Raw genomic sequence first — 20417 nt, 5'->3', positions numbered from 1 at the left:
CTTTGTAGGGCGGGGAGGAGCCTGCGTGGTTTGTCCCGAAGGAGAGGGTCAGGTCACTCAGTTCAAACATGGCATCGGGGGAGAGTGGTGGCCTTGGCCTGGGTGATGGGGGCCCAGAAACAAGATGTGCAGGTGGAAGCCACAGGAGGCCTGTGGGCTCAACACGGGAAGAACCTTTTAACGCTGAGAACTGCCCTGTTTGGAAGGGCACCAGCTTCCTCTTTGGCGGCGAGCTCCCTGGCGTGGGAGGTAGTCCAGCTGAGCTGGGAGAGGGGGAAGCGAGATGTTTGACCTGGAAGATGTCTGCGGGCCCTTTGAAGTCTGAGACGGAACATCCCTGCAGCCTCCAGTCCGGCCTTTTCTCCAGCTTTCTGTTTATCTAAGGAGGTGACAAGCTGGCGCTTTGGCGTGGGGCTGGCTTTCCTGTGGGTTTCCTTTGCCTAGCAGCAAGCGGTTTGCTTTCCCCGGGGAACGCGGGCTCTCAGAGCAAAGCCAGCGGGCGGCAAGGTGGCAGCAGGTGTCACCTCGTGAGAGCAGTGCAGAGGTCTGAGCCTTCAGGCCCCACGGACGCCGACTGGGGGCCCGAGGCAGATGGCCCACCGGGGCGACCGGGCTCCCGGAGCCAAACTCTGCGCGACGGGGGAAGAGAGGGCTCAGCCCACGTCGCCGGCCACATCAGAGCACCAAGAGAACACCAAGTCTTTATTACAGGAATTCCTAAGAAACAGCCCCAAGAGAAAACCCACACGTAGGAGAAAAAGAAAAACCCAAACACTAATAAAGCAACACACAGACGTGGGGCTGGAGCTTCCCCGCGGTGCGCAGGGTTCCAGCTCAGAGCGTGGCCAGGACCACCGCCCGGGGGCCCTCCTCAGCCCCTCGGGGTCAGATCCGGCTGGAGCTCGGGCTACGGGGCCAGCAGGGCCTCATCTGGCCGCAGGAGGGTGGGCCCCGCACTTCCAAACGTGGTCACGTGCAGCCGCGGTGGCGCGCCCGGCCCCTCCCGCACTCCGGGACGCGGAAGGAAAGAGGTGCGATTGCGGGTCGCCTCCGCCTGCGGTCCTGAGCGCCCGCCACGCCCTCATCATCTCGGGGGTGACTTGAGGCCACCCGGCCCACAAAAGCTTGGCTCGCACTCCCAGCCCCCGCGCGGCTGGGCTGCTTCCACCCTCAGGGGTGGGGAGGGGAAAGAAGGTGACTCAAACCTCGGGCTGCCCAGGATTCCCGTCTCCCCAGAGAAGTCAGCACGTTCTCATCCCGACCGTGGGGCCGGAGACCGGCAGTCTCCCTCCCATTGGCAGTGGTTGAGCCGGGTAAGGTTCGCAGAACCCCGAGTTCTCCTTTTCCTCCTGGGGTCATTCACCTGGATCTTGGGCTCTTGACAAGGGGCACCCAGCAAGCCCTTCTGCCCCAGGCGCTCCCACCCGGGGTTAACAGCCTCTTCCCCTGGCCCCACACTACTCCTGCCTAACCAGAGTCCTCCAGCTCCGGGGCGGCCACCCTCCCCATCCCTGCTGGGGGTCATGCCAGCCCCTAACGGAGGCAGCCCGGAGGGGCCCAGGCAGGGTAGTCAGCAGATGCCTCTCTTTAGTGGCCCATCACCCCTCAGAGGGGGCCCCGTGACTGCCCAGGGCTCTCCCTCCAGGCGCTCTGTGCAGGGGCTGTGCCATAGAAGACTGTGGGAATAAAGGGCTCAAGTGCCCAGAGGGAGCTGGGGATAGGGTAGGGGATCAGGCAGTGTCTGTGGCCCAGCAGGGATGATGGGAAAGGCTGGGAAGCAGGGGCTCCACCATCAGGCCCAAGAGCTTCTGGTAGGGTCATCCTGCCCTTTGTGGCACTCCAACCTTTGCCTGTTTCTGGGTGTTGCTTTTCTTTTTTCTTTTTTTTCTTTTTTAAGAAGGGGGTTGGATCCTGCATTTCCCACTCATTGCCCATAGAACAGCCTGGCTACAAAAGGGGCCCTGGCTGGCCAATCACCGCCCTCCCCCCTCCCCCTCTTCCAGGTCCTTCCTCCCATCACAGCATGCAACTCCGAAGTTCTAAGTCCCATTGAAAGTGGCAGTGGCTCGGCTGGACTGTGGCTAGAGAATCACTGGGCCTTGGTACTCAAGCACCATCTGTCCATCTGTCCGGCTGCAGCTAGGCTCTTCAACTGGGGGCCGGTATTGCTCTCCGGCTGCCTCCACCGGGTCAGATCATCTCCAGCGAGGAGGAACTGCTGTCATCTGGTAAGGAGAAGGGATGGGAGAAGTCTTTTCCGGTGAAGCCCCGTGGTCCTTCACCACTGGTTCCTGGAGAGATGGTTTTGGGCAGAAGCTACCAAAGACAGAAACAGTCTCCTTCCTCTGAGGACTGTCAGCCTTGGAACTCTGCCTGGGGACACACACACACACACACACACACACACACACACACACACAAGCTTCTAGAAATGGTCCAACTTGCAGAACACCAGGGACTCTGGCACCTAGAGATGGAGTGGGGGACTAGAATTCCGATGGAAGCCGCTGAATGGGAGGGCTGAGAGGAGGCAGAGGGCCCAGCCCTCTGTGATACAGTAGTAGCTCAGATGAGCCAGACTAGAAACCTCTGTAGCAGCAGAAAAGTAAATGGGGGTCAGAATTCAGTAGGCCCCACGCACCAGCCTGAGGAGTTCATAAACCTTCACTACTCAGACGACCCGTGCAGAGAGCAAGGATAAATGGAACGAAAGTGTTCTGGCGATGGAGTGAACAGAGTAGGGGCGGTGAAGAGACCAGTGCTGTTAACCAGGTGATGAGAAGGAAAAAGTAAGAGAAATGACGTGGGGAAGTCAGGGGGAGAGATGGGCCTTCAGCGAGTTGACATCTAGAGCTAGAAAGATTATCGTGGGCATAGCTGGGGTTATGGAGCTGAGATGGAGATTCAGATTTTGGACCCAAATGCACAGAAGTATTACTGATACTGTAAAAGAGGGTGGTGGCCATGCCATGGCGAGTGAAAAGATTTCTTTCTTTCTCTCTCTCTCTTTTTTTTTTTTTTTTGTTAATCCTCACCAGAGTATATTTTTTTCCATTGACTTTTAGAGAGAGTATAAAGGAGGGAGGGAGAGAGAAACATCGATATGAGACACACACAATTGGTTGCCTCCTGCTCGCACCCCCACCAGGGCCAGGAATTGAACCCACAACCCATGTATGTGCCCTTGATGGGGAATCGAACCTGGGACCCTTGGGTATGTGAGGTCGATGCTCTTAACTACTGAGCAACACTGGCCAGGGCAGGAGAGAGATTTCAAAGAAGGTCAAGGGCAGAGCTACCAGGAGAGGTAGGATTGAGGGAGTAGGAGGAGTAATGGGAGACAGAAAGGGACCCTGAGAAGATTTCAGGATTCTGGGGCCATGGGAACCAAGGGATGGGCACAGCGTGCAGAAGAGCGCACCAGAGGACAGCATAGGAGAAGGCCTGGACCTGGCAGGTGTCAATCTAGGGAGTGGGAGGGCCTGCCAGCCTGCCATGGGTGAAGGAGGAGGCCACTTTTTTACAAGTTGGGTGATTTTTAAGATGGGGAGGAGGAGGTGCAGACTTGAGGAAGGAGCTGGAAAGGGAAAAGCTGGAAGACTCAGGAGAGAAATGATGGGCAGGGGCCCGTGCGGGAGTGGCTTTGGACTGTACGTGTTTTCCCTGGGGACCCATGGGAAGGAGACAGCAGCACTGAGTGGGAGTGGGGGCCTTTCCCGTGGCTTTACGGGAGCCTTCTGGAGAAGTGAGACGTGTGGGTGCAGCAACGTGGGTGAGGAAACCTGAGGGAACAAATGGTCGGGAAGTGCCTGGTGGAGGATGTGGGGAGTCACTAGAGGTGATGTGGAGGCCAGGTGCCCAGGCTGCAGGGACAGGGCACTGGGAACTGTTCCTGGCTGTGTCCTCTGCGCGCTGGTTTACCTCGCCGTCTCCACAACTATTCTGAGGGTAGCATGTATCCCTGCACCGTCTGAAACAGCCATACCTGCCACTGTCAGCTCAAGAAACAGGGGGACAGGATAGCAGCTGCGGGGAGGGGCTAGAAGAGGGACAGGTGCTACTTAGTCCTGGAGGAAGTGACATTCTCTGTTTTCTCCCCCAGGGATGCACAGGAAGAGAGGAGGAACAGCAGCCTGGGGCCAGGGCTCCAGCCAGAATCAGAGCTGACCTGAGAGGGGCTGTTTCCTCATCTGCTTGTGGCAAATGCTACCCTCCCACCCCCACCCAGCAGCCATTGGGAGAGGTGTGTGTGTGCACAGCCAGGGTGGGGCCATCCCTGTCTTTTCTACATTGTCCTCTCAGTGTGCTGTGTGTGTCCTGGACTGTTTTCTCACTCATTGCCCATAACTATTTGAGAGTAAAGCTGATTTTTTTTCCTATCTCCAGCATCTGCCATTGGCAGGAATGATTATCCTTCAGCAAATAAATAAGCAAGTAAAAGAAATGCAAAAGACTAGTTTCCAACAGAAGCTCGTGTCCCCTGCCACAATGAGGAGGGAAGAAACTCAGGGTCAGCACCATCTAGTTTCCTGGTGCCTCTGGACTCCTGCAAAGACACCTAGGGTGTGGGGCGGGCAGCCCTGGGCGGCTGTGGCTCCAGGCCTTACCTCTTACTGTCCTTCCCTTAGGGCTTCCTCCACCTGGGGCACCTCCTGCCGCCTGCCCCGGAAGTCTTCATCTGAAAAGCAGAGGGAAGCTGCCTCATCCTCCACCCGCAGGTCCTTGCTCAGGCATGTCCCCAGGCTGAGCAAGAGCACCCCCTTGTTTGCAGGGACACATGCTGACCCCCGGGGGAGGGGGATGTGTGGGTCTGGTGAGAAGGCAGCAGGGCACAGTGCAGATTAGGACACCTGTCTGCCAGCCTGGCTCCATCACTGAGCTCCACGACCTTGGACAAGATTTTCCCTCAGCTTCCTCATCTATAAAGTGGGACTATCCAGATGACCCCCAAGGCCCCTCAAGCCCTTGTTTCTGGTTGTCTCCCGACCACCGAAGGTCCCTCTCTCAGAGGCACAGTGGGCTCTGAGGCAGTGTCTGCTGTCCATGTGGTCTTTGGGAGGGACTCCATGAATGCTAAAGGCCTTGGGCCCCGAGACTGAACCTGCCTGGAGCTTGGTTCTCAAGTTGAAGCCTGTCTGCCCTCCACACTCCAGAGACTTCTGCCTAGCAACAGCACCTGGCTCTCTGTGCTCCGGGCAGAGATCTAGGTGGGGGTGTGGCCGGAGCTCCCTTTCAGGGGTGGAAGGAAGGGAGAGGCAACATGGTCCAAGTGGGAGGACCCATTTCTTTGGGTCACCTGCCCCCCAAATCCTTGATGTATCATCCATGCAACACCCAGGCAGGCCCTCTTCTTGGAGGGCCATTGACCACAGGCAACTTAGAGATCAAGCCACCCCGCCCTCCATGCCTCACCACAGGTGTGGCCCTCCACGTCGTCCAGGAGATTGGCTGTTGACGCAGCAGCCCCCAGCCTGCCCGGCCATTCAGGAAAACTGTCCCAGGGATGGGTGGGCACTGCCATAGGCCTCCAACTCCCTGCCCTTAGTCCTCTACCACCCGCTCCAAGCTCAGGAAGCTTCCACCACACCAGCCTTATCCCCCAACACCCCTCTCCCCCGCCCCCGCAAGGTCTCCCCCAGACTCTGTTCCTTTCAGCTGGGCAGCCAGGCCCTGGCCCTCACCTACCTCCCATCTGGTAACAGGGAAGCAATTCGCTCCCTGTTCCCCTTTGGCTGTTCAGCTTCTAATATCCTGGGCCCTATCTGACAATCAGGGATGGGAGCCTGGGTAAAAATGTGGAAATCCTCATCTTTACTCGAGGAAGTGAAAGTGAGAAAGCAGGGCCAACAGGCTTGAAATGAGGCGGAGAGATCTGAGGATCAGTTCAACTGGAGAAACTAGGGAAAGGTTTGCTGATTTCAGTGGAACAACCATGTTTTCTCCCAAGGTGTCGTTTACTCCAGGCAAAAAGCACAAAAGTTGTAGGACAATTCTGAGCCTCCAGGAGGAAGTGGGGGGGAGCGGGGGATGCTGGCACTCTCCCCAGGCCTGGTCATGGTGGTGGAGATGGGCACAGAGAGAAGGGACAGCAGGCTGGCAGCAGGGCTCAGGGAGAGGGGAGGGCCGCAGAGCCCGGGCCCAGGGCTGAGGGAACGTGCAGCCTCGGGGAGCCCAGCCCAGGGTCTCGGTGCCCTTAGGACCCACCACTCCCTCCCAGGGCCAGGCCAGAAAGGATATGACTGATGCTTCAACAAGTGTTTCCTCTTTGACTTCCGCATCTTGGTCTTCTCCGAGAAGGCCCTGGCCAGTTCAAACAGCTTCCTCCGGGTGGCTGCGGGTAGAGAGACCTGTGAGCCAGCAGCGGAGCACCAGGGAGCTACCCACCAGGGCTCGGGGCGGATACACGCTGGATGGCCAGGGAGCTGGGGAGGTGACGCCAGGCTGGTGCCCCAGAGGAGTGAGGCTGCCGTCCTGGGATGGCCTGCAGGGGCAGCACAGGCTACGGGGAGCTGGACCAGGGACAGCTGGCAGCCCAAGATCTGGGTATTCTTTCTCAGCTTGACAAACGGCAATGCCTCTTGGCTTTCTTTCCCGCCGCCTACTCCCCTCCCCTCGCCATTTCCAGAGTTGGTTCTGGGATTTCCGTGACTAATCCCAGATTTTCCTTGAAATGGAGCCTGAAAGGATGGCAGCCTCATTCACACATGGGTGTGTACGGTGGGAGGGGTGGGACGGGGCGGGGCAGGGGAAGGCGAGCCCTGGCTGGCAGGACTTTGTGGGAAGAGGTCACAGACCCACAGGCCTCTTCGCCTGCAGAAAGTGGGCTTAGCAAAGACCTCCCCACTCAGGCCCGGCTAAGCTCCCTCAAGCCACAGAGAATAGTAAAACTTGGGGGGAGGGTGCAGCACAGTATTTTTCTGCAGACAGCTCAAGAGGATTTAAAACTTAATTTGTATCCAGACTCAGCTGCAGAGGGAAATGAGGCAAGAAGGCTGAGGGAGCCAGCCTGCGATTAAAATGTCACTTGGGTTCACCAAGAGTCCGCTGCATTAAAAATTCCGGGTGGCTCCCTCCCATCCATGAGGCCACAGGGCCTGTCTGAGAAGATCTGAGAGGGGCACATGGGCTGGACTCACATTTGCCCATGTGTTTCAACTTGTCCCTGAATAAGGCATCTTCAGACACAGCGTGGTTGGCATCATTGGTTCCTGGAAGGGGGAGACACCTCTGAGGGCCAGCGAGAGAGAAGAGTGAAGGCCCCTGCCCTCCACCCTGCAGCTCAGCTAATCCGAGTCACATTGTTCACTAAGTCCCCTGTGAGTCCTTCTGATCCATCTCAGCGGCCCTGGTGTCTATAGTTAATTCGGGATCAAGGACAGAGGCTGCTGTTAAAACCCTCAGATGCACATCTGGTGGGGCCAGAGCTCCAGCCTGTTGCTTATGAATCAGTCCCACAGGATTTTCTCCTGTGAGCCAGGATGGGCTGAGCTCCCCACCCCCTGCTCCCCGCCCCCACTCCACTGCACCATGTAAGGTCTGTGGATTCTGTCTCTGAGGCAGGCAGCCTGGGTGTGTGTGGAGGGCTCTGGTTGGCAAAGGGCCACCACGCACATATATAGGCAAAGTCCAGGTGTTGAGTGTGGAACAGAGATCTCTGGGTCTCTTTGTCCCATGTTCCCAGCTTGATCTCGTTTGTGCATTCCAACAGGCTACTGTACGCCCCTGGCCCTCCTCAGCCACTTAGGGCTCCTGGAGGCATCTAGCCCACTCGTGAGGCAATTCTTGCTTCTCACCATCTTAAGATGAAGCTCAAAATTCCCTTCCTCCAATACAATGGCAGGGTCTGGCGCCTAGTAGATATTCCCCAACTACCAGATGAATGAATGAATGAGTGAATGAGTGAATGAGTGAGTGACCCCTTCCCAGACTAATCCTGCCCTTCTCCTCCTGGTGCATTTGCTATAATCAACACCGTGTCCTAAGCTTTGCTGGTAGCTCTACCCATTTCTTAGATGTATCTCCATAAGCTCCCCCTGGGGCAGAGACCAAGGCTTGGAAGTCTCTTTAGTCCTTCTTGTCCCTCCTTCCCAGATAGACATTAAGTGGTGTGGCATGTCCCCTTCTTGCCCATGTTTCCAGACACCTCTGAGGACTTCAGCCAGCGTGTTAGCCAACCCCAGCTGTGGGCTCCAGCAGCTGCTGGATTATAAGAACTCAGGGCTGCTAAGTAGAGGGGCCATCTCACTCCACAGTGAGTGCATTGTGGGGACAGAACCCTCCTGCCAGCCCATTTTGTCACCCTACCCCCAACTCCAAATATGCAAAGCACAGCTGGGGGCTTCCCTCCCAGGAAGGCAAGGTTACCTGGGGCAGGAGAGGGAAAGCCAAGGTCATTTCCCACAGCCACGCTGCTGGACTTGGATTTCTGGGACTCGTATTTCAATCGATCTGGAAAAGGACCACATTCAGGTCAGAGAAGTTAGCGCCTGGGCTGAAACCAAGGCGGTGGTTGGAGGCCAAACCCCTAGACTCGCACACAAGCACACAAAATATGTGCACACACGTTTGTTGGCTGTCAAGGAACCAGTGCTATCATAGACACTACTGCCCTGACAAGCACTGGAATTGTAGAATGTCAGAATCAGAGGACTCTGAAGATCATATAGTCTAACCCTTTTGTTTAAAAGGAAATGCTCAAAGACCCCCAGCACTTTTGCTACAGAACTGGGGCCGTCCTTGGGCCTCTGTCTCAGCCTACCCTCCTCCCTGCACACCTTGTTCCTCCCCTATGACATGCTGTCAATCACACACACACTTGCCACTGTGACCTGTAAGACAGACCTGTCACAGACCTCTCGCTGCACTCCACCCCAAACACACTCTCTCCCTGAAGGGAAAAGGCAGCCAGGCTGGAGAGCAGGGTCCCTGGGCCAAAGACAACCCAAACACCCCCAAAACTCAAGAGCCCCTGCTCTGACATCCTCCACTCAGAGAGGCTCCAACTCTGGCACCCACAGACCAGTCACCTTTCCCAGAGCTCCAGATGCATCATGCCAAGGCCAGTGCCTGGCACAGAGCAGACGTGTAGGGGGAAGAAGAGGGCGTAAGAGGGCACATCTCTCTTCCTCTGAATATGGGAGTGGGAGAAGGGGTAGCTGGTGATGCTGGTCCCCATTTGGCAGGGTTCTGGGGCTCCCACAGGGATCATGGGGTGTAGGCCATGTCTCAACCCTTGGCCTCCAGCCCCCTGCCTTGCCTGAGCCCCAAGGCTACAGCCAACGTCAGCCACTTCTTCCACCACGGAGAAGGGACACAGTGCCCCACCCGGTGCATCACCTCTCTCCAGGGCCAGGAGGAAGTCTCTGTTGCGCTGCAGCTCCTTCATGAACTCCTCGTTCTGCAGGAAGAGCGCGATCCTCTCGTCCTCCAGGTACTGCTTCCAGCGGCTCTCCTGGTCCCGGGTCCCGGGCCCGGCCGTGGGGGGCAGGCCTCCCTCTCTGTTCATGGGCTTGGAGCCCCTGGGGTTGCCCTGAGGAGGGGAGCGAGCATGTTGAATGCCTAGTCACAAGGGCACACGAGCATAAACATCCGTGCACATCTGGGTGAACACCTGTCCTCTCCCAGGATCTTCCAGCCGCACCCTGGGACCTGCACTTCCTTTCAGGACCTAGTCACAGGCCCAGATCCCCTGCACGGGCCACAGACCCCTCTGCTCAGGAAGCAGCAAGAGCTTAACAACGACGTTTCCTCTCCTGGACCACGCCATGCCTTGCTCTACACCCTGAACAGTCCTGAAAAGTGATCTGTAAACGGCTCAATAGCCTACACACGATCCCCAAACTCAAACCTCTCCCTGTACCAGTGGTCTGAGGGTGCCACCCCCTCTGCAAGAGCCCTTGGGACATGCCAACCTCTGGGGAGAGGTGGCCGTGGCCCTTTCCCAGGAAAGGGAAGGAAGGCGCTCTGGCTTCCTGCCATTGGCTATCCCCATGCCACCTCCCCCATTGCCTGGGGTGATGGCTGCAGCCAGAGTGTCCTCAGGGCTGTCACCTTCCCGGTGGAACAGGAAACGAGGCTTTCGCTTCAGCATTCTTTCCCTACAAACCCAGGGCAAGAGAAATGGCTCCGCCTGGGCTTAAATATCAGAAAGTGAAACTGGTTGGCCCAAACTGTGGGCAAGCAGAGAGGCCGTGCAGGCAGGTGGGGCATCCCTCCATACCTGCACGCTGTCCAGCTGCTGGGGCAGGATGCGGAGAAAGTCATCGGGGAGGTTGCCCAGCAGTGGCGGGTTCCAGTTCCGATAGCGCCTCTGGCTGGAAGGGGGTGCGGAGTCCAGCACATCGATGCTGGAGGGCGAGAGGTGACAACGAGGAGGGAACAGTCAGGCCCAAACACGGGTGTCCTGGTCCGTCACACCAGGATCCTGCTCAGAATGGCACTCCTGCTTCCCGGGGTCTCCGCTGCTTCCATTCACAGCTGTGCAACCACAGTGGCCTCAAGGTCTCTAAGCCTATAGAGCTCTCTATTCACGGCGCTTGTGCTGGACGGAGTGGGTTTAGACGTAGATGTTTACAAACATCCTCTAAAGACAGCAGGGATCGTGTTCTTTTATGCTTCTATCCCTAGCACCCCGCACAGTGCGAGCTCGTGGCTGCTGAGTAACAGGTGTGCTCCCAATGAGCCAGCAGCCCAGCCCGCCCCACGCCTTTATGAATGTCCTTACGCAGGGGTGGGTGGACATGAGGACACCAGGACCCCTAGAGGGTAGAGCAAATCCCGGCTCCAGTTCTGGCACAGCCACAAGCCAGCAGGGTGGTCTAGGGTGAGACCTGCTCCCCTCTGAGAGCCTTTCTCATCTAGAAACTGCTGCCTCCCTGCCCACGCGGTGTAGCCCCTCTCAGGCTCCTGAACGGTGCTCTGAAAGGCACGTTGAGCAGGAGGGTTCTTGTTCCAGGGGGTGCTCAGGGGCTGCTCCTCATAGGCCAGGTGCCTGGCAGCCTGGCAGGAGGTCTGTGCCACGACAGAGGCCCACAGCCAGGAGGGAAGGAGAGGAAGAAAGGCAGTAGCCCAAGCCCTCCCCATCCCGAGGCTCCCCCCCCCCCCCCCCCCGCGCCGCCCTGGGCCTGAGGGCAGCCTGGGGCCCCGCCAGGAGCTCCCCACAGCTCCTCGGTGGCCTGCAGCGTGGCAACCGCAGGACACGTGTTCTGCTGAACCAGGGAGTGACACACGCAGAAGGCAGCTGGGGGCGGTGGGGGCCACTTTGGCTCCAGGGCCTGGCTTTGATTTGGTCTCCAGCTCCAGGAATCCCGCGGCCCCCTCACTGGAGGGGAGCTTTTCCGGCTGGGCTGCCGCTGCCTGTGGAAATAACTTCCTTTCCTTTTCTATTTTGGGCGGGTGGCCTGGCGGGGGCCAGAAGGAGGGGCGGGGGCGGCAGCAGACGGGATAACAAGCTGCTAAGTGCGCAGTGGGAGCGGCACAGGCAGACTGGAGCCAAGGAAACCCCAGCATGCCTCCTCACCCCCTCGCTGCACAGAGGAGGGGATGGTCTGCAGAAGAGCTTGGCTGATTCGTAGGCAGCCTTGTCTCTACATCACTCTGCCTTCTGTCTCTGTTGGAGGCTTCATTTTTTCTAAGGGCCTGAGGAGCAAGGGAGCAGGCACCCCATTGCTCAGGGCCTTGAAGACCAGCTTTGATGAATCCCAGCATAGAAATCCTCTCCAGGGTCAGCACCCTTCCTTGGGCTTCAGGGTCTTTATCTGGGACATGGGTGGCCACCCCAACTCAGCCACACCTAGAGCCACCCAGGAAAGCTGCGGAGGGAGAGCCCTGGAGTCCCATCTGGACTCCTCTAGACATTTTACTGGAAAGCCCAGAGGGGGTGGGGTGGGGTGGGGGGATGAGGAGTGGTAGTCTTGTCCTCAGCTGATTCCCTCGCTGCTGGGCCCCAAGTCCTGGAGGAAGGGCAGGCCCAGCCCCCTCCTGGCCCTGGCACCCGTGGAGATGAGGTCAGCCTGTAGCTGTGAGAGACAGGGGGGCCCTGAGCCCAGGCAGCCCAGGCAACTCCACTGTGGTCGGAAAGGAATGTCAGAAATGAGCTGGGAGGCAAATAAAAAACTTCCAAGGCTGTAATTTCAAGGGAAAAACAGCAGGTGGCCTGTGCAGAGGGGTCCTCTGGGTTTCAGAGCCTTCAGAGCCCAGAAGACAGGGAAGGCTGGGCGGGCGGGTGGGGGGAAGGCTGGGGAGGCTCTCCTGCCCTGAGCCTGCCCTTGGACCCCAACATTAGAACTCCACTCTCAATCAGACCTCCCGGGTTACCCATGGAACAGACCCCAGAAGGATTTCAGAGCCAAACCTTCCAGGCAGGATTTTTGGTAAAGCATGGACATTGAGGCCCAGTTGGGTCAGGCCCTCTTCCCAGCGCACCCAGATCATTCAGGAAAAACCTGGACCCAGGATCCAGGCATTCCAGGCACACTCCCCTGGGATCACCCTGCCTGTCTGTGCCCCAGCAGGACAAGCTCCCAAACCCCTCCCCATCTGCAGTCTCATAGGCACCCCAGTGCCTGGAGGTGCCGGAAAGGTGCCAGGCCATTCCTCCCCCAACTTCCTACTCAAACCTGATTTCCACCAGCAGCCAGAGGGAGATCCTAGAGCACTAACCACGTCACAGCACTCACTCTCCAGCTTAAAGCCCCGGCTGCAGGATAAAGCACAGCCATGACCTGCCTGCCTTTCCAGCCTCACCCAGCCATTCCATACATCCTGCAGTTCCCCAGATGATCCCCTCATTCCTGTCACCAGGCCTTGGCACATGCTGCTTCCTTTGCCTGGAATGCCCTCCTATCCGCTTCACCAGGTTGCAGCTTGGGCATCAGCTCCTCTAGGCAGCCTTTGCTGTCCCCTGCCCCCAGGTATATGCCTCCCCCAGACTCTGACCTCCTTGCAGGGGGCAGGGGGAGGTGTCAAGGCAGTGCTGTGTTCATCACTGTATCACACACATGGTTCAGCACCTACATACTGTAGGTGGCTTGACAGATGCTGGGTGGAGAGACTTGGGCTTAGCAGGGCCATCCTGGAGCAAAGGGGCACATGGGTGGAGGCTGGCACTGCCCCTCTGAACATTGGCCTCTGAGGGAAGCCTCGCCACTGGTCTCAGTGTTCAGTGTTAAAGCTCAGAGGCAGCCATGCAGCAGGGGGTGGGAGGAGCAGTGAACCCCCGATGGTAGTAGACCTGACCCATGCCTGGCACTCTGCTGAGTGTTCCACCCACAACTCTCACGCAATCCTTCCAACAGCTCTGGGCGGGGATTAGCATTCCCATTTGGCAAAGATGAGGCAAACGAAGCTCAGAGACATTAAGTAGTGAGCCAAGGGCCTCAGAGCAAAGGCACCTAAAAGATCAGAAGTTAGGCAGCTGAAGGAAGGGGCGAGGGTGGGGGGTGGGGCGGGCGGGGAGAGCATTCTACAACTCATGTTCTCTTCTCTGTATCCACCCCCAGCCTAGCAAAGCCTTCATTTCTGGGTCAGAGACTTTTCAAAGTCACAGGGTCTGAACAAGGCCTCCTAAGCTTTGGTCTAGTGCTAAGGTCACCTTGCCCCCAATTGGGGCTCCCATCACTGGACTGCAGCACCCCTGCTTCCAGCCCTACCCCACCCACTGCAGCTGAACACCCAGCCAGAGTAGGGGAGGGAGGACGTGGCCAGGATACCCACACCTGTCTCTTATGGCCTGTTTTCCCTTCTGAAAAATGGGCAGAACCACTCTGCCTAATAGAAATTAAACCATTTGCAAAAACATATTGGGATAAAATATTTTTTAAGTCAAAGGGAAATCATTTAGCCCCAATTCAGGCTGAAAGTCCTGCCAAGGTCTCACCCCAATCCACCTACTTACTCCCTGCCTCCCACCCCATTACAGCCTCCTAGTCCCACTTGTGATAAAAGGAGCCCAGCTTTGCTCCTGTCCCTGCCTCAAAACATTGCTCCCCTCCGTCCCCCCATAATCTGCTGGGCCTCTCTCAGCTCCCTAAGATTCAATCACAGAGAATTTTCTCATTAGGGAGGCAACTGGACACAGCAATTAAGAGCATTGGGTTTGGAGTCAAAATGACCTGGATTCAAATCCCAGCTCGGTAGTCTTGGTGAAATTATGAAACCTCTCTTAGGCTTAGTTTCTTCATCTGTAAAATGGGGATGACGGCTGTGCCCACCTCAGAAGCCGTTAGAGGATTTGAATGTGATGGCTTGCCAGTGCTTCGTAAATAAATGTTATTACTGTCTATACCTGTATGATAACAGAGTTCTCCACTACCACTGTCTGAGGCTCCCAAGATGTCCAGAAGAGAAGATCCACTAGAACAAGTCCCCTGTCCCATCATTTCCACCACCCCTTACCACCCCAGGCCTGAGTCATTCTAAGGAACAGCAGCTTTAGGATGAAGAGACACCTGGGCTCCAGCAAGCCCCACCCCAAACATGAGGCCCAGAAAAACAAGCACCTCAGCGACTCAGGGGACCCAGCTGACAGCCAGTTTCATGTTAAATTTCCAAATCACAGAGTCCCTCACCTGGAAGAAGTCTCCAAGGACCTCACAGTCTACTCCCCTGCCTCCAGTTATTGAACTATCCTAGAAAAAGAGACTTACTTGCTCCCATTACTTTTAAAATTCCCCACAACATCCCTAAACCAGGGATGGCAAATACATGTCATCCCATCAATTACTGGTGACTGTCTGGGAGTATTATGTTGAGGAGGATTCTGAGGTTCTGTCTCAACTGAGCAGGAATGAGCACAGTGATCTATCAGTAGCACAGGCTGGAGAGGGGAAATGTCAGTACACATTCCATGTGTTTGTCATTCCCGCTCTGCATCTCCATTGACCATCGGCTCTCAGAAAGCAGAGGCTGAGCCTTGGCTCTGTCCTGTATGGTGTTCAGCATAGCAGCTAGCCTCGAGGAGGAATTTAGTGAATGTTGGCTCTTGAAAGTTCTTCTTGGTATCTAGCTAAAATGTGTCTTGCTGCAGTAGAAGCCTGTTCTTGCTGAGGGGTCCAGCCAAGATTCCCACTGTGTTTGTACTCAGTCCCAGCCCCAGATCCTTTCCCCACTGCCCTGCGCTCTGACAGAAGCCGGATTCTCACCGGGGAGGTGGAGTGGGCGGAGCCAGAAGGTAAGGCCTGTCGAACATGTGCATGTGGTAAGCTGGTGGGGAGTACACCGGCGGGGGCTCTTCATCGGAGCTATCAGGTTCCAAAGTCCTTTCCAAGATCTGTATTGGAGAGAATAAAGAAAGAAATATTAGCAGCTCTTCCTTGAACTTGAATAATCAGGTGTGGGCGAGGATGTGTAGTAAGAGAACTCTGCATTGCTGGTAGATATGTAAATTGTTACAACCGGCACTTTGCAAAAACCATTCTGGCTTTATGTACTGAAGCTAAACGCATGGCTGCCCCTGACCCTACAATTCCAACATACTCAACAGACAAGAAAGCACATGTCCCCAAAAGAATGTTCAGAGCAGCATTATCCACCCAAATACGGTTCAGAAACAAGCAAAGCAAATCGCGGTGAGAGAAGTCAGAGCAGTGTGACCTCCGTGAGGGTGGGGAAGGCCAGAAAGGGGCGAGAGGGGGCTTCCGGGTTCCTTTGATGTTTCTTGATCTGGCTGCTGGTGAAACGTCACTGAGCTGCACACTTATGATTCATGGACTCTTCTAGACATGTGTTATTGTTGATAACTAACTTCAACATCAGCCACACCCTCTCTCAAAGTACTTCCACATGGATTATTTCGCCTTAGCCTCAAACAACTTGGCAAGATAGATATGGATTGCTAACCCATTTTATAGATGAGGAAACTGAGACCCAGGCTAAGTGACATGGCAAAAGCCACTCAACTGTTTTTAGAACTGAACCTCAACTTGAACATGTTCTCCTCAGCAAAGGTTCCTCCTTCAGTCACAATGCCTGCATTTCCCAGGGTGGATTCCCAGGGAGGACAGTGGCAGGGGGTGTGCCCAGGATGCCTCTCCCTCTTAGACTCTTGTCTTCATGCAGGAGCCAGAAAGAGGGGCAGGGAGAGGCCAAGGGGTGAGCAAAAGCTGGGGTTCCTACTACATGGCCTGACCTGGACCCTTCCTCAAAGGCCCATAGAGGAGTCTAGGGCAGGAGGCAGTTATCAGCCAGGAGAGCCCAGGTCACACAACCCCAACCGGCCTATATCTTAGCCTCCTGCTCCCGTGTCCTCTCCTCCCCAGCTCTGTTCCCATCTCCTCTGAGACCAAAGAATATGGGAAGGGCTCAGGGCCTGTCAATCAGCCCCAGAGTCCCCAGGTCCCACATCTTAACCTCAAGTGAGTTTGCAGAAGTCACTGCTAAACTGACTCTGCCCTGCCTCTGCAAGCCTGGGCTGGGCCGGGCTGCAGAGTCTCACAGGGACACCTGGCAGATGGGCAGGTGGTGAGTGAGCATGCACACATGAGTACACACACACACACACACACACACACACACACACACACACACACACGCATACGCTCTGTGCATACACAGCCAGCCTGACCCAAGGAGACCTCCCGCCCTGGAATGCACTGACGTTCTTTCCTTTGAGGCAGAAAGTATTTAAACAGATGCTTTTGCAGAAAAGGAGAATGTAGCTGCGTTTCAGGCTGCTACTCTGCCTACCCCAAATTTCCACAAGAAGAGGGAGAGAACACTGTGAGCTCCAGTCCTGTTCATGGGCGGACCCCCCGTACCTGGCATAGGGCAGCGGCTCAGCAACTATCTGGCACATCCAGAGTCCATGCTGCTGCTGTCCCCCAGCCCACGTTCCCTGTTCCCCAGACCTCGCTGCTCTGAGGGACAGGGTTCCAGGCTGAGCCTCTCCTCCCTCAGTAGCTGGTCTGGTCTGTCCCCACTGAGGCTGGTCTGAGTGAGACAGGGGTGAGGAAGGGAGAGCTCAGTGGGAATCGTTCCCAGAGGGAAGCTGCTTGGGGTTTCCCATAACTGGCGTAGCAGTTGGCCCCCCAGATTCAGGGAGATCAGGCATCCACAACTGCACCAGGAGGACCCCTTGTTTCTCAGCCTCTCCTGCACCTCAGTGCGGCCTCCTGGGGCTGCAAGAACCAGACGTTTATCAGAGGCTCCTGGAGCAGAACAAGGAAACGCCAAGGAGGCAGGCAGCAGGCCAGGCACGCTCTGGAAAGGCTGATCCCCCGTCTCCGGGGAGAGTAACCCCAGCCATGTTCCTACCCCATCACCCTCCCACCCCCGCCGACCTCCCTCCCCGCAGCCTCACCAGCCACAATGAGATTGTTCTTCTGACTCTAAAGGTGTTGAAGTTTTCAGCTCTGCGGCCTCCTGACTTAATTCAGTGTGGGTGATGGATGCCTGCCAGGTGCTCTAAGGGTCAGGGTCTGGCCATTTATCTGACAGAAGATGTTTCTCTGCGGCAAGGGTACCCCTCTGGCCAGCCCACCATCCATCAGCCTTCAGAGAGGGGGCTTTTTCCAGTCAGCAGTTATTGTCATTCCAGCTGCTGCTCATAAATTTTCCGAAGCACTTTCCGCTGGCTCAGGAACTGCCCGCCGGTGGGCCCCGGCAGAGCTCCAAACGTGGGGGGTTGGGGAAACAGCCCAGGAGGGGTTCTGAGAAGGGGCCCAATCTGGAAAGCAAGATTCTTAGAAAAACAGAAGCACACACAGTGCAGGCCTATGTAGGGGATGCTGAAGCCGTGCAGAGGTTCTCGGGGCTGTGGGTGCCGTGAACAAAGGAGGAAACAGCATCCCACCTGCCAGACCGTCAGAACAAACAAGACTACAGGGTCAGAGTTCACAGAGAACCTTCCTTCCAGCTCACGCTTAAAGGAGGTATCTGTAAACACGTGCGCACACGCACACACACACACATTCACAGTCATACATGCACTCACCCCTCTTTTTCACAAAGAAAATTTCTATTTTCTAATACTCCCTCTACTTGCTAATCCAGGCAGGTCGAAGGAGTGGTCTCCAGGGGAAAGAGACTAAAGAAAACTAGGTATAGACAGCAGCGCCATTTATCCACTTAACAATATTCCCCGAGGGCCTGCTCTGTGCCAGGACTGTCCCGGGTGCGAGAGGAAACACCAGGATGAGCCAGATGTCATTGCCCACAGAGCTTGTCCTCTGCCTGGAGAGAGACAGCCCAGGCAGCAGCCATTAAGGGAGGAAGGGCTAGTGCGCTCTGCCCTGCAGGATGACTCTGATTGATGGACAGCGGCTGCCTGCAGGGCTGTGTTGAGTTGGACTCTGAGGCCATATCTGGGTCTAGGTTTTCTCGCTGTAAACGAGGATAATAATAGCGCCACCTCACAAAGCGTGTGAAGACTAGAAGAGAGGAGACATCTAAAGCACAAGGATGGTGTCTGGCACAGGTTGTGACTCAATGAAGAGCAGTGTTAAGTCCCATCCGCTGGGTCCTTCCGTCTTGGCTGCGTGTCCCTCATGCCCCTGCTGGCAGTGACCCTCTCTCTGAAAGAACCTGTGTGCCCGTTCTGCACCCAGCACTGCAGGCCTTGTGGCGACTGGGGGACCAAAGGTATACTGAACTCTTGTTTGGGGCCAGGGAGATTGGCCACGCCCAGGAAGTGGGTTGGTGGCATCTCCCCCATCCAAAGTGTGAAGAGGGAGGAGAGAAGGGCTTGGGTATCTGTCGCTCTCTACTGCCTCCATCATGCCTCAGTCAGACGAAGTCTGATGTCACTCCTCTTCCGTGGCTCCCTATGTTCTAGGGACACAGCCCCACTTTCTCCAAGTAAGGCCTCCTCAACCTCCTGGTCTCCACTCATTCAAGGATCCTGACAGATGGTCCGGCTGTCAGTTCCCCAGCGACTCATGCTCTATTTCACCTCCGAGCTTTTGTCAAAGCTGCTCCCTCTGCCTGCACACCTTTGCCCTCGTTCTTCACTCTTCTTTTGGGTCTCAGCTTAGCCATCCCCTCTTCCAGGAAACCATACCCTCCCGTCCTGCTTCTGTTTCTCCCATCACAGGTCTCATCACTCTGGGCTGCCCTTGCCTGATTCTTGTCCCTATTTTCCACTGTGCTGTGAACTCTATGAGGGCAGAATCTTAGACCTGATCAAGGTGGATACCCAGAGGTTCGAGAGTAGAATTTCCTGAAAAATACATACTAGAGGGCTCCAGCCTTGGATTGACATTCCCTGTGTTGGATGGGGCCCAGGTGTCTGCATTTTTAAGCTCCTTGATTCTGATGACCCCTGACCCCGGGTCTAGTACCATGCCCGGCATACCACTGAGTAGGTGCTCAGAGCTTGTTGAATGACTGCATGATTTCTGCCCATCAAATAAGGCCACTGACCGACTTGGGTACCGTTTCCCTAGGAAAAATAAGGCTGCTCGCTAGTTAGAACCCCGGCAAAGAATAACCCAAGTCTTCTAAGGTTCAAACAGCTCTGGAGCTCCTGGTGCATTACCAGGCCGTGCGCCCCTACCTCCGGGGGAATGCTGTCCTCCGAGTCCGAGCTGTCTTCATAGACGCCGCCGCCACCCCCGTCCAGGTTCATCTGCAGCAGCTGGTCGATGGTGGCGTCCACAGCGCCGCTGTTGGCGCGCAGCACGCACTCGATGATATCGTAATCCATGTTGGGGAACATGGTCTTGAAGTCGTCCATGGCCTGGTTGAACTCCAGGCGGCGCACCTGGCGGGCAGGCCGACTGTTGTTGAGCTCCTGGGAGGTGGGCGTGGCGCTGCCCCCGGCCCCACGCGCCCCGGAGGAGCCGCCGCCACCGCCGCTGCCGCCACCGCCACCGCCACCGCCACCGCCACCACCGCCACCGCCACCGCCACCACCGCCACCGCCACTGCTGCTCCGGCGGAACAGGCTGGTCATTTTGCCAAGTCTTTGGGTGAATGTGCTGCCCGCCGGCGCCAAGCCCTTTTCCCCAGATCCCTGCGCCGTCTCGCGCGCTTGGCGGGCTGGGGAAGCTACCCCCGCGCCTTGCCCGGCTGCAGGGCGACCAGGTGGGGACCGGACGGGCGGGGTCCCCGGGTCAGGAAACTAGGGCACGGAGCCACCGGTGGCCCTCTGGTAGTGGTCTTCGTGGGGCGGCGGCATCCGGGCCTGGGCCGTGGGAGGCTCGAAGGCTGGTCATCCACACCCCCAGAGCATCCTGGGGCCAGCTCCACGGACGGTCCCACCTGAAAAGGAGGAAGACAGAGGAGTCAAGGGCAGAATGCAACAAACTGATGGCCAAGGGGATTAGGGAGACCCCTGCCACACCCACGGGAGAACTGCTTCCTTCTGCTTTCTCCAGCTACAATAATGGAACAGCCACAGCTCTTCGCTAACACCGGAGGGCTATACTAGTTGGCAAGGGCTTACTCTGTACCCAGCACCATCCTGTGTTCTGTGTGGCCAA

At 56.6% G+C, this 20417-nt stretch overlaps 1 protein-coding gene across 3 annotated transcripts; it reads right to left on the bottom strand.

Annotated features, from left to right (window-relative positions):
• Positions 1–681: 681 nt before the first annotated feature.
• On the bottom strand, positions 682–20036 carry CUEDC1 (CUE domain containing 1). 3 transcript variants are annotated; one of them, XM_080682341.1, is made up of 10 exons: positions 19490–20036; positions 15141–15268; positions 10220–10346; positions 9337–9529; positions 8365–8448; positions 7137–7208; positions 6238–6331; positions 5413–5471; positions 4608–4678; positions 682–2225 (listed from the first exon to the last, which is right to left on the bottom strand). In XM_080682341.1, the coding sequence occupies exons 1-9, from the start codon at positions 19886–19888 to the stop codon at positions 4611–4613; spliced, it is 1224 nt and encodes a 407-aa protein (XP_080538467.1). In that variant the 5' UTR covers positions 19889–20036; the 3' UTR covers positions 682–2225; positions 4608–4610. The 3 variants fall into 3 exon arrangements, with proteins under 3 accessions (XP_080538467.1, XP_080538469.1, XP_080538468.1); XM_080682343.1 differs by having other exon boundaries at positions 2153–2291; XM_080682342.1 differs by having other exon boundaries at positions 2178–2316.
• Between the last annotated feature and the right edge of the window lie 381 nt (positions 20037–20417).

The sequence above is a fragment of the Plecotus auritus genome (genome assembly GCF_963455305.1).
Source record: "Plecotus auritus genome assembly, chromosome: 7".
Classification (NCBI taxonomy): Eukaryota; Metazoa; Chordata; class Mammalia; order Chiroptera; family Vespertilionidae; genus Plecotus; species Plecotus auritus.
Note: the sequence above shows the minus strand (reverse complement) of the source record. Positions and strands in the feature narration are given on the sequence as shown.

Coding starts and splice junctions, on each gene's coding strand:
- CUEDC1 (XM_080682341.1), bottom strand. CDS start 19,888: ATGACCAGCCTGTTCCGCCGGAGCAGCAGTGGCGGTGGCGGTGGTGGC. Junction 8,449..9,336: donor CCTCCTGGCCCTGGAGAGAG/GTGATGCACCGG, acceptor GTCCTTTTCCAG/ATCGATTGAAATACGAGTCC. Junction 7,209..8,364: donor CTTTCCCTCTCCTGCCCCAG/GTAACCTTGCCT, acceptor TCCCCCTTCCAG/GAACCAATGATGCCAACCAC.